This window comes from Polyodon spathula, chromosome 8 (genome assembly GCF_017654505.1).
Source record: "Polyodon spathula isolate WHYD16114869_AA chromosome 8, ASM1765450v1, whole genome shotgun sequence".
NCBI lineage: Eukaryota > Metazoa > Chordata > Actinopteri > Acipenseriformes > Polyodontidae > Polyodon > Polyodon spathula.
The window spans coordinates 47341680-47354200 of NC_054541.1; the positions used below are offsets into that span (position 1 = coordinate 47341680).

General features: G+C 39.5%; 1 protein-coding gene across 1 annotated transcript in view; it reads right to left on the reverse strand.

The window, feature by feature from the left end:
• Positions 1-12521, reverse strand: part of LOC121320062 (leucine-rich repeat-containing G-protein coupled receptor 5-like) — a 55524-nt gene that overhangs the window by 22171 nt on the left and 20832 nt on the right. The window contains exons 2-3 of the mRNA XM_041258218.1: positions 7305-7376; positions 541-612 (exon numbers count right to left, since the gene is read on the reverse strand). Of these exons, the coding sequence (XP_041114152.1) occupies positions 541-612; positions 7305-7376 (144 nt within the window). The remainder of the gene's footprint in view (positions 1-540; positions 613-7304; positions 7377-12521) is intronic.

Genomic DNA, 12521 nt, shown 5'->3' on the forward strand with positions numbered 1-12521 from the left:
TATACAGAAGCTCTCACGAGCCAGTCTTTGGCATGGAGTAGCCAGTGCCTAACTTTAACAGAAGTGCTTCAACTGTGAGTGTCTTGATTCTGACTGCACAGAGAGTCTGTGCTAGGCTTAACAACTCCCTAAATGACAAGATTGCGGCATTTCTGGCCAAGCAGCTGTCTGTTATTATTAATAAAGATGTGATTTACTGGCAGTGATGGGATAGTTTTGATGCCACAGATTTACTCAAAATAACAAATAAATGTGAAACAGACTAGCCTAGGAATTTCCCAGTCCCATTCCTTTTGAATTTTATTTTTTCACGTTATATGCATTTTCACTTTCTTTCTTAATCTGCAAGGAAATCCCTTACCTTTATCAAGCAGTATTCGCCCCCAGTCAAGACTTCCTCCCTAATATGATAGAGTCCAGGACTTGAGCGCCTTGACGTTGCCTTTTCTAATGGAACCCCATCAGCCCGGCCCTCCCACACCCCCAGTGTTCTGCTGAATGGAAACAGGAGACCTATTAAACAGCACAGGCTTTACTTACAGCACTTTAAGATTGAAAAGGCCAGACAGGGCTCCCTTAGGGATGTGTGTCAAGTCATTTCCTGCAAGACGCCTGTAGGGGAGGAGAAAAAAACAAAGGGAATACATTTCTCGTCATGTGGTTTTAATTCTGCAGAGAAGACAGGCAATACAAATATAGCCTAACAATAGGTGCCAGAACATGAATTAAAAAAAATGCATTTCCTCTAATCTTCTACAGCAAACACATCACCAAGGAAGTAAGTCATGTATAGACAGAGTGTGATAGTTTCTATTATTGTATTGAAGTCATGTATAGACAGAGGGTTTGATATTTTCTATTATTGTATTGAAGTCATGTATAGACAGAGTGTGATATTTTCTATTATTGTATTGAAGTCATGTATAGACAGAGAGTTTGATATTTTCTATTATTGTATTGAAGTCATGTATAGACAGAGAGTGTGATAGTTTCTATTATTGTATTGAAGTCATGTATAGACAGAGAGTGATATTTTCTATTATTGTATTGAAGTCATGTATAGACAGAGAGTGATATTTTCTATTATTGTATTGAAGTCATGTATAGACAGAGAGTTTGATATTTTTTATTATTGTATTTAATACTCTACTCTATGCTCTATTTAATACTCTACAAATACTCTTCTATTGTTGTATTTAAAACTCATCATAATATTTGTTTTTCCTTTGCAGAAAATCTGATTATTTGTTGACACAGTAATTTAGTATTGGATTGGTACAATCGCTCGTATACTCACTTCTGTGTTGTGTTTGTTGTTACTCAGCTCACAAACACTGTTCCAGCTGTTTCTTTTTTCAGGGATAAAATGCCTTTAAAATTAAAAGCATTCACAGGTTTATTTTGGTATCAGGATAAATGTCGACACCTAACCCGAGGACAGCAAATATCGGAGTTTTTTTTTGTTTTTTGTTTTTTTCCCCCAGAAAATAAACTGCCAGGTGTGCTTACAGATAATTTGACACAACCCTGTCTTATCAGGGGCTGTCCCCCGACACTATAGCATATATCTATATATATTATATATATATATATATATATATATATATATATATATATATATATATATATATATATTTTTTTTTTTTTTTTTTTTTTAAGGAAAAACAGAAACTAAGAACAAATGCTTTTCTCAAATGAAACACCTTGTTTTTCTAAGATTACAAACATGTGTCCCAGTGTGACCTGCAGTGGCTGCTGAAATGCTGAAGATGAGTGCTGTACACAGCCAGGAGAGCCTGGGTTTGAATCCCAGCCGAGTCACACATTTACGTTGTGGACTCCATGGCAAAACATCACACCTAGAAAACTGGGCATTAGCACGACCCGTCAAAGAAAGAAAAACAAACAGATATTTTGATAGGAACCTGTTAAGTATTAAAGCTCATCAACGTTGGTTCGAGTCTACGAGCAGTAATGCATTCAATTAATTTGTTTTGGCACAGACTCATTATAAACTCCTGTGTATAAAAAAAAAACATGTACACCTCAAATCTGCTTGACTGGCAGTGCTGATGAAGGCATTAGGGTTTGCTGCAATGGCTTTCTCAGGGGGTGTCTCAGTCCAGGCTGTGGCCAGGGTGCAGAATGTAGACCAGGACTAACAGAGGGCTTCCTTTTTTTAAGTTGGCTAGCTATATTTTCTGCATTTAGTTAAATACTGATTAGCTTTGTAAGGGTTTTGTTTTGAAATGAGTCTTTTTTTTTTATTAATTATTTAACCATGTGTAAATAGTGTAATAACAGAAGACGATAACAAGTGCCAACATTTTTCATTTTGTAATTCAGCATGTTGTTGCATTATAACCAAGTTCACATTTTTAATTACTGTCTTATAACAGGGAAAGTTTTGTCTTCACAATCAAACCAAGTAGCCGGAGCTATGACCCTGGTTTACTATTAGAACTTAAACCAAACTTCTGTTACTAACATTGTACATCATTGTAAATCTGTATTGCAGGACAATTCAGAGGAAATAAAGCTGTGGATTAAACAAGAGTCCTTTAGAAATAATAGATAATACAACAGTAGAAACAGAGATATGAAAACTACGAAAGCCATGCGGCAGAATTAGGTTACTGCAAGGTAAAAGTTTTTCTGTCAATTTTACTAAAGAACATAAGAATGTTTATCTATATTCAGTGTCTTGAGACTGTGGAGAACAACCCCAAAGACAACTCTTTGGCAGCCCTTAGGTTTGTGGCACAGTAATGCAGAATAGCATCTCAAGAAGGCTATCCCTAAGACTGAGATCCAGGAAAATGCCATTTTCACATTACACGTTTATGTCCTCCGGCAAAGTTACATGTGGCACTGCAGTGTGTAACAGCACCTCCCACGGTCTAGTAAACATTTGAAAGATATAATAACAAACAAAAATACACATCTGGTTAAACACCAAGCGCTGAACTGTAAAAATAAAGGTGTTAAATATATTTCTTTGCTCTGCTGCCACTAGTTTGACAAGTTTACTCTTGAATTATATCTCAAGCAACTATTCTTTCTTTCTTTCTTTTTCTTTCTTTGCATTCGTTGAAGTGGTTACAACCACACAGCGTAAAATTTTAAAAAAAAAAGTTAAGTAGATTACTGTAAGCTTCGCAAAATTGAAACACGTTCTTCTGCTCCAATATTGTTTTGTGTGTGTGTGACTGAAGGTAATGCAATATGTGTGGCGTCCTCTCAAACAGACTGACACATCTCTTCTCCAAGAGAACACATCCTACACGAAGCGTGTTAACTTATATTAGAAACCCTATCTTAAAGTTGCACAGTGCTTTAAAAAAATGAGAATAAACCAACCCTCTCGAAAGCATATCGTTAACTTTACTTAATTAACAAAGCATTCCTTTAAACAGTCCTTTACGTTTTCTTAGCAGGGCCAGCAGTGTCTATTGCACTGTACTGTATCAGTAAGCTTGGGTAAAGCATTGTGCCACATAAGCTCATTATTATTATTGGTCTCAGAGGCAAAATAAGGGTTAGTCAAGGGCAGTGGTAATTGGGTTCTGATCAGGATCCAGTCAATGTGTAAAAAGTCAGGAAACAAAAAGCCAAAGGCTGCAGTATAACACCAGCAGTTGGAGAAGGCTAGAGAGACTATTAGTTCTTATAAGGCAGTGCTTGCCACAAGAAACTTAAAAGGTGACTTTGCCTTCTGTTTCTCCGAGCTGAGGAAATGCACAGTGTCATTAAATCATGTAATTAGTCATGTTACTCTAGACACAACTGCTGCCCACTTTGACAAGAACTGCTTGAAAACTGTTCCATATGGTCCCATGTGTTCTTTTAAATGTAACACCTGAAATGTTTAATATTGTAGGCTGTAAAAGTCAGTGTTCGGACTCCATGCTAAGAACCCTGTAAAATAACTTTAAAAATAATACATTACCACGCTGACCTCTTGCTGAAGTTTGTATCCTTTAAAAATAAATAAGCACTCTAACAGCACCAGCTATTTTTACAAGCCAAACATCAGATATGAGTTAAAGTAAAAGAGCAATTTAGGTAGATGTCAATGTCAGTAAGAAAGACTTCCCTGTCCTATTGCTGTATTGGACACTACTCTGCTCGACCTGTCCTAGACAGGAAGGTATACTATTAATAGCAGTGGCTTGGAAAGCAGAAGGCTCTCAGTGACCTCAAAGGGCATGAAATTTGGGGCCTGTGCAAAGGACTCGTTAGTACCACTTGTGACAAATGGAATATGACACTCCTCCAACACATACTGTAGAACCCATATTTTGGATTGAAAGGCTGTATGGGTTGTCTGTCTGTAACCTGCAATTTGCTGGACTGCCTGCTAGCCTGCATTGCAATTCTGAGCTGATTGTGTCACATTTGTGTATTCCATTAAAAAAGTGAGAGGCAAGCTTCCTCTTCCGATTACTGTACTCTTGACTGCAGAGTAAGTTGTCTGCCTGTCATACAGATGGAAATGCACTCTCTGCAAAGCTGTTCGGATGTTAATAAGCTGGAACGAGCTACAGATGGGACATGTTGGAAATGACTAATTTCCCTATAAAACACTTTCTAGAGATTATGATTGAAGGAGTTGATTGTTCCTACATTTCCTTGCATTATCAATGGGGCCTGTCTTTTCTCTGCTGTGGAACAATTAACAATGTGCCACAGGCCCGGTGGTGTCTGCTCCACGACAAAGTCTCATAAGCAGAACCTACAAATTAAAGACAACAATGCACCCTTCGAGGACAGCCTGGGACGATCCCAGACCGCACACACTGGTACAGCAGTGCACATTTTTGTGTAAATGAGCTGTTTATTACATTATTCATTTCTAATCTATGACATTTATTCTGTAATATACAAAAGCTTCATCTCCCTGTTGCACATCATGATTGAAATACACAATTTGAGAAAAAAACTTTGAACCAGTGCCACCCTGGAGGTCCAGAGTGGCCCTACCACTTGTTGTCAGTGTTGTGGTAGATGTAGGCACCATACGCATACAGCTTTGCCATGGTGCACCTATGTAAAGCATACAATTGAACTGCACTTCTTTTAAAGCTTAAATCTAATTTTTAAGGACAGGTTGTTATTTGAAACTATGCAAGGCAAAAAGGATTCTTACAGCCTCCTAATCAATGTAGAACAAAGCTTCTGGGTCCCCTGCTGTACTTTATTCCAGTCTGGGACAAAATCACCTGCCTTTGGTTCATGAACAATGGGGTCTGAAGTTAAAAAGAAAGAGCCTGAAAGCATTCTTTCTTTGCCTGTTAACACACATTTTAAAAGGAAACCGAATATGTCCAGAAAAACTGCCACCTTTTGTATCTTTGGCTGTGTGGTGGAATGCCCTGCCCCTGCGTGTATTTTGTGTTTTATGTTTTATGTGGTGTGTACATATTGGTGCATGGAGTATAATGTGGGCTATGTAGGATGAGCGATTTAAAATGTATATTTGTATTTAGGCATAGAGATTGCACAATCACTTGTGGGCACGTGGATTGCACAAATTAATTCACGTGCCGGGGTTCACGTGAATGATTAATTAGCAATTGAATCCCGGCACAGCTGCATATATAGAGGCGTGAATCGCTCACTCATGGCTGGTTGCTCAGTGTGGAGAGAATGGGAGAGAAAGTCGGGAGTAAGCTTTAAAAACATATAATTACAATGCGTATTGGTGCTGGTTTTACACCAGCGCAATACTTGTTTTATTTAGTATTTCTAGTGTTCGTCTTGTCGGTCTGTTTTGGCCATCATGCCGTTTTATTTTGTGTGCAGTGTTTCAATTCTTAACCCTTTTGATTTACAATAAACCGGCGCAACAATGCATTCACTCAGCATTCTGTGTCCATTTCTTCCTGGCCTGATGTCACCACACGAGCCATCGTGTCACACATACATCTTCCTGTACTGATCTTGGCTTATGCAAAAATGCATCCGATTGTTAACCAAATGATAATCAGTGCAATGCAAAGCACCATGGTGGTAATTCTTTATTACTGATTTGATGATAGCACGATGGTTATGGTAGGGAACGTAAATTGCTTTATACCATTGTGCTGCCATTGTTTTTCAGCAGCTATAGAAGTAACACTTTCATTTTTTGACAACGGTAACCAATGCAATACACACTGGAATCAATTGCAGTGAAATTGAATCATATCATTCTGTCAAATCAAAGTCTATTTACTCAGTAAAGGAAAGTCAGTGAAAGGTTTGGAGAAGATGGTAAACAATAGTTCAAATTCAAGGCAGCTACAGCGTGGTAAATAGAATCTCAAAGAAAATGTCAAAAATAAAACCCCAGAGGCAGCAGTTGCCAATGTATGTCATCCTAAAGCCAGAGTTTAAGAATGCACTGTACATGCTGTACAGTATGTACCAAGTATCATCCCATGTTAGTGCATGGGAATCTCCAATGCATACAGTGCTTCCCTTGCCAATCAAGGGAAAACCAAATTAAAAACAGAAATCAGTTGATTATTTGATTTGATATTTTGAATACACAAGCCAGAAACCATTTATATGGCCCTATCCCAGCTCAAAGCTGATGCTTCCCTTACATTTTTAATCATGTATAGGGATTTCAGGTCAATTCAGATGTGTTTAGAAGTAGGGAGGCCCACAGTTACAGTAAAGCTGTCAAATATCATCTTAAGTAGATATTCAGCGGTGTGCCAAATCTTGATAACTTCTAAGTGCCAATGGAACTGTGACTACAAGCGTCCAGTTTATTTTTTTATTTTTATTCCCGAGGCCGGTTCGTTAGCTTTGGAATGTGTGTCTGAAACATTTCCCCCGCTTTGTGAAGCGTGTGTGTGTGCGCGTGTGCTGCGGATAGCAAATGTGCAACACTTGAGATTACAAAGAAGTAGTCATTTGAAAATGTGGATTCAATTGATGCTGCTTCTGCTGTTAGCATTTTTTTTTGTTGCTTTCGATTCTAGAATGTGCAGCGTATTTAAATAAAATAAGAGCAACATTCCAAAATGTAATATCCTGCATTTTGTTTACAAAATTCCCACAAAACAATCCAGCCCATAAATTTATAATGTTTTAAATATGTTTGGCATATTGTCTTGTTAACCCTTGCCCCGTGGTATCTCAGTACCTATTTTCTCCTGTGCCAAGTGCCAGCCTTCCTGCTCTGTTTTATCTGGTTCCCACAACAAGTATGCAGTATAAAAATAGGAATGTGATGCGTCTCGTTTTTGTTTTGTTTTTCCTCATGCCCACCATTCTCCCCCTGTCCCACCAGGCGCAGCAGCAATACTTACAGCTCTTCTAGGAAGTGGAGGTTAAAAAGGGCACTCACGGGCAGTTGGGTGATGTTGTTCATGCTGAGATCACTATGGGAGAACAGAGAGAGTGTTAATATGACATGCCACAACTGCTCTATCCAGCTGTTCATTCCACAAATTGTTAAGTAATACTTCCTGGTAAAAAAAAAGGCACAGCCTTCACCCTCCAACACTGAACACTGGCTGAATGACTCTCTCTTAAATGATATTCCCCCCCTTTCAAGGCGGGATGGTGTGTGTAGAGTGTGTGGTGAAGGCGGGATGGTGTGTGTAGAGTGTGTGGTGAAGGCGGGATGGTGTGTGTAGAGTGTGTGGTGAAGGCGGGATGGTGTGTGTAAGTGTGTGGTGAAGGCGGGATGGTGTGTGTAGAGTGTGTGGTGAAGGCGGGATGGTGTGTGTAGAGTGTGTGGTGAAGGCGGGATGGTGTGTGTAGAGTGTGTGGTGAAGGCGGGATGGTGTGTGTAGAGTGTGTGGTGAAGGTGGGATGGTGTGTGTAGAGTGTGTGGTGAAGGTGGGATGGTGTGTGTAGAGTGTGTGGTGAAGGTGGGATGGTGTGTGTAGAGTGTGTGGTGAAGGTGGGATGGTGTGTGTAGAGTGTGTGGTGAAGGTGGGATGGTGTGTGTAGAGTGTGTGGTGAAGGTGGGATGGTGTGTGTAGAGTGTGTGGTGAAGGTGGGATGGTGTGTGTAGTGTGTGTGGTGAAGGTGGGATGGTGTGTGTAGAGTGTGTGGTGAAGGCGGGATGGTGTGTGTAGAGTGTGTGGTGAAGGCGGGATGGTGTGTGTAGAGTGTGTGGTGAAGGCGGGATGGTGTGTGTAGAGTGTGTGGTGAAGGCGGGATGGTATGTGTAGAGTGTGAGGTGAAGGTGGAATGACGTTAAGCTCAGAGACTGCACTAGATGTTGCTGCTCAAACACACAGCGTGCACTGAAGCACTTGGCCCTCACTTGAAGGGTTTTGTTGAGCAGCCGCAGGGCAGGAGGCAGTGTTAGTCTACAGCAACAAAACAAAGGATTGGCAGCCCTACTCACGCTCTCTGACCCCTCAGACTCTTCACAGGAACCGGGTCCACTTAACAAATGTACTGACAGATTGACTGACTGATTGATTGATTGACTGACTGATTTCTTATATTTATTCTTTGTGAGAAGACCAGCTGCAATTGTCAAGTCTCACTGTGTACACACATACAGTATTCCTGTATTACAAGAGACTACTGGAAGCTATAAGTAGTACAGTATTTTATGTTACATTTCAAAACGTCAATTTTTTTTTTGTTGCTGTTTTTCATTAAGTATATGGAAAACTACAATTCGGTATGTAATTCAATATATGTATATACACCCATAATAAAGCAGTTTTTGTAAAGCAGGATAATATAACAGATGTATTCAACCATAAACAATTAAGAGCCCTGCTTCAGCCATAACTATAAAACTAGAACGTGGCAAACTGAAATGCAACATCTCATTTCTAAAACAGTATTGTTCTGCTTCTGTCTGATTCAATAGCTGGGCTGGTGAATGCATGTGGTGGTCAACTGTCCCACCAAGTCTGGAGCTCGCTTGTGACTGGAGCTCAGTGTTTCCTGGGTTTTTGTTTTAATGATTTGAACAGTCAGATTCAAATACTGATGTCGTTAAATTCATAAGCTTGTTTTGATTGTACTTATTGATGCCAATAAGGGGTCAACGAACTGCCTTTTAAAGAAAGCCACCAGCAGAATGAACATTGAGATGTACGGTGGCGGGATCAGGATCTGTTCACATATTCAAATAGCCTGCCCAAACCACACATGAATCAGTCTGGAGTGCTGTGGTTACAGCCCCAGCACTGTTAGACTGGTGCAGCCCATCTGTGCCAAAGCCACCCCATTCCAGAAAGCAGATTTTTTAAAGGTAGTAATCATATAGCGCTGTGTGTGAAATCTATTTTTAACCAAAACATTTAATAGAAAAACTGGAGTGAAATTACGCTGATTTGACAACTGCAAATTGATGGCTTTACGGTTTAACAAGACAAAAAAGAGCGTGTTATTTTCCCCAAACAGGATCCAGAATTGCATTAAATACGAGAAAAGAGCCACAAAACAAGCGTGTAACTCGATACGAGGACGGACAGAGCGGACTTCCTGGTGCAGTTCCAATGGTAATTCCTGGCTCAGGAAACCACCAACTAGCCCAGTGCACAGAGGAGTCTAATCAAGCAGTGTGTGAGGCTACATGTAAGGTGATTAGATTTAATGGGAGTTTGCAGCAATTTCACAGTTCCTGCGCCTTTCCCATGGGCCTAATGTATCATTGTAATTTCTCCTTGGGAAGCTGGATTAGCAAAAGCCATGAAAACAGACACATCACACCCAAAGCTATCCTCAAAAAGACTACACTGCAGTCACCAAGTTTATAGTTCTCCACAGAAAGGAGAAGATAAAGAAGGAAAAAAAGATACAATCCCATATAATCATCTTAAACAATGAATAAAACAATGCTTGTTATATAGTAGCTAGTTTTTTTTTTGTTGTTTGTTTTGTTTTTTGCCTAAAGTTGAACTGATAAATATCAATATTGCCTAATTGCTTGGGGGTTGAGGGAATAGTTTACAAGTGCACGGAGACCTAATGTCTGGACAATATACAATGGGTATTGTAAAAAAAGCAAAAACAGAATAGGAAGAAAATAAAAGTAGACATCTGCTGTGTCCTAGATCCACAATCCGAGATTTAAAGAGAGGATCTGTTTGATTCCAAGCATGTGCACCTAAGGTCCATTCAAGGGTGTGCTGAAAGATACTGGAAATTAAAGAGGACATTTTGGTAGGGACTAGGTATGATTTACTGGGCTACGTTCACAGTGCATTAATGTAAAGATAATTACATTGCAAGCCTATGCTTCTATTATACTTGGCTTGTTAATGCTTAATGAAAGCAACCAGCCCCAGCATCTGGAGAAGTACTGTATACAGTAGTCTCCATGTATGGGAAGACCTCCTAAGGGAACACTTCACCTATGAGAACACTCTTGTGGTGAAAGTGATTTTTCACCATTGTAAATGCTCCGGCTAAAGGAAAAGGAACTTCTCTTAAAAAAAAAAAAAACACCTTCTTGGCACCGATAGCGATTCACTCACAATGGATACAGTACTGTTTTGTAACCCGACAACTCATCATCAAACTTAAATTAAAATGGCTTAGGAAGTCTTTATAAAAGCGACATGTTCCCTTAGCTTTAGACAACAGGTCGAACCCCATCTAGGACAGGTTTTATTACTTGGGAACTCAGTAACCAATAACCCATTTTATAGATTGGGGCTTGTTGTGATCTCCAGTGGCAACAGTGCTGTGCCATGACTTCACTATGCTTTACTTCATCCATTCCACTGTACATTTTTACACAGAAGTGTGAAAACAACATTTCCAGGTGCCTACTCAAACACCAGCCTTATCACTCCTATACAAAATCTGATAAACTTTGAAAGAAGTGTCTGTAATTCCAATGTAACTAACACATGATGTCCTACTGATTTCAAATGAAATTCCCATTGAATTCAAAAGCCACAAGCATGAGTTCATGACACTTTTCATGACTTCATAACATTTCCCTTAATGCGCATGAAATAACTACTTAGTGTTACCCACAATTCATACTTGCTGTATGAGACCACAATGAGCCACAACAGAAGAGAAAGTGTTTACAATAGCTTGTTATTGGGACGCAGTGCAGTCTAATGTGTAAAACTGCCTCCTACTTTGTGTTCTGAACGCCCCTTTATCTAATCTGCATTTCTGAGCCCTGGTCCAAGTTTCTTTTTCAGGTAGAAAAAGTCCCTTGGGTCGACATTGTTAGTAAGTCCTGCATTGTTCTGAGACACAGCAAGAAGTTGCTTTACTTTAAATTTCAGTAAAATCAGTTCAGATCCATTAGATAATAACAGGGTTGCGAAGTGTTACTGGGTTTAAAAAACAGGCCACGGCAAAATCGAAATTCATTTCCTACACCCGCACATTATTATTCTGTGGAAAAATACTGTAGTGTGAGCTCTGTCTAGTGTATGATGCTGCCTCTTTGATATTCTAACATATGAAAGGGCTAATTTCTCTGTCTCACCAACTCCCAGTCTCATGATTCTGTACAGTACATTCTGTGAAATAACTGCCTCGTAAAACCTCAATCTCAGTTTAAACATGCAATAGAGAACGTGTCATTTTTTACTTTATGGGCATCAGAATATGTACCCAAATTAAAAGGATGTGCTAATAACAGTTCTCATGAGAACAAGTATAACACAAGCAGCCCCAGGACAAATAATGAACATAAAACAGAGTATCACTTTGGATCATTAGGCAGAAGCAGTCATCAGACCCTCTGTTCACTTCAAACACAGCCCTCAAGACAAAGGCAAAAAAAGATCTTAACAGCAGTCCCTAGGTGTACAGATCCTGAAGCTGTGTGCCGCTTTCTAAATACTATTAACAAACTCATTAACACCAGTGAGTGAGGATACACTGAAGAGAAACTCCAAAATAGGAAATAGACAATTTCACTGATCAGCCGCAGAACAAAAGCTTTGCTAATGATCTATCTATCTATCTATCTATCTATCTATCTGTGTTTTCTGTGTGTGTGTAGGGGGGGGGGGGGGGGGGGCAGGTATTACTATCACTGTGCAGTCAAAATTTGAGAAAATGTCCCCACAAAGATAGTAACTCCTGAAAAAACGACATTGCAGGGATGTCCCCACTTTGTAAAACACCTTTTTAAGAACTAAATATGCATTCAAAAAAAAAAAGTAGAGTTTTGTCTGACTGGAGTTATATTAAATAAAAATATAGTGAGAGTCAATGCGAAGGAAATAGGAATGCAAACATGTATTTTTGTTGAAACGTGTTTTTAAAAATGTTATCGGATGCCAGAGTAGCGGGCAGTGTTCTGTGCTGCATTGCTGTTAGGGTTGAGGTTAAAGCTCTAACCAGGAATGCAGAGGAGCCCGGCACTTAGTGGTTAAGATGCCTGCTTGAGGTCTCTGGTCTGCATCCGGCAACAAGGCCCATGGATCTTTTCCTGCATCTGTACAGTAAATCATATGAGGACTACAGTTTAGACTACTGTAATAGCTTGGTTCAGAGCAAATAGTCAGTTCAGAATAGATTACACATACTGTCTTATTGCTTCTATTATAAGAGACAATTGGGAACTGAAG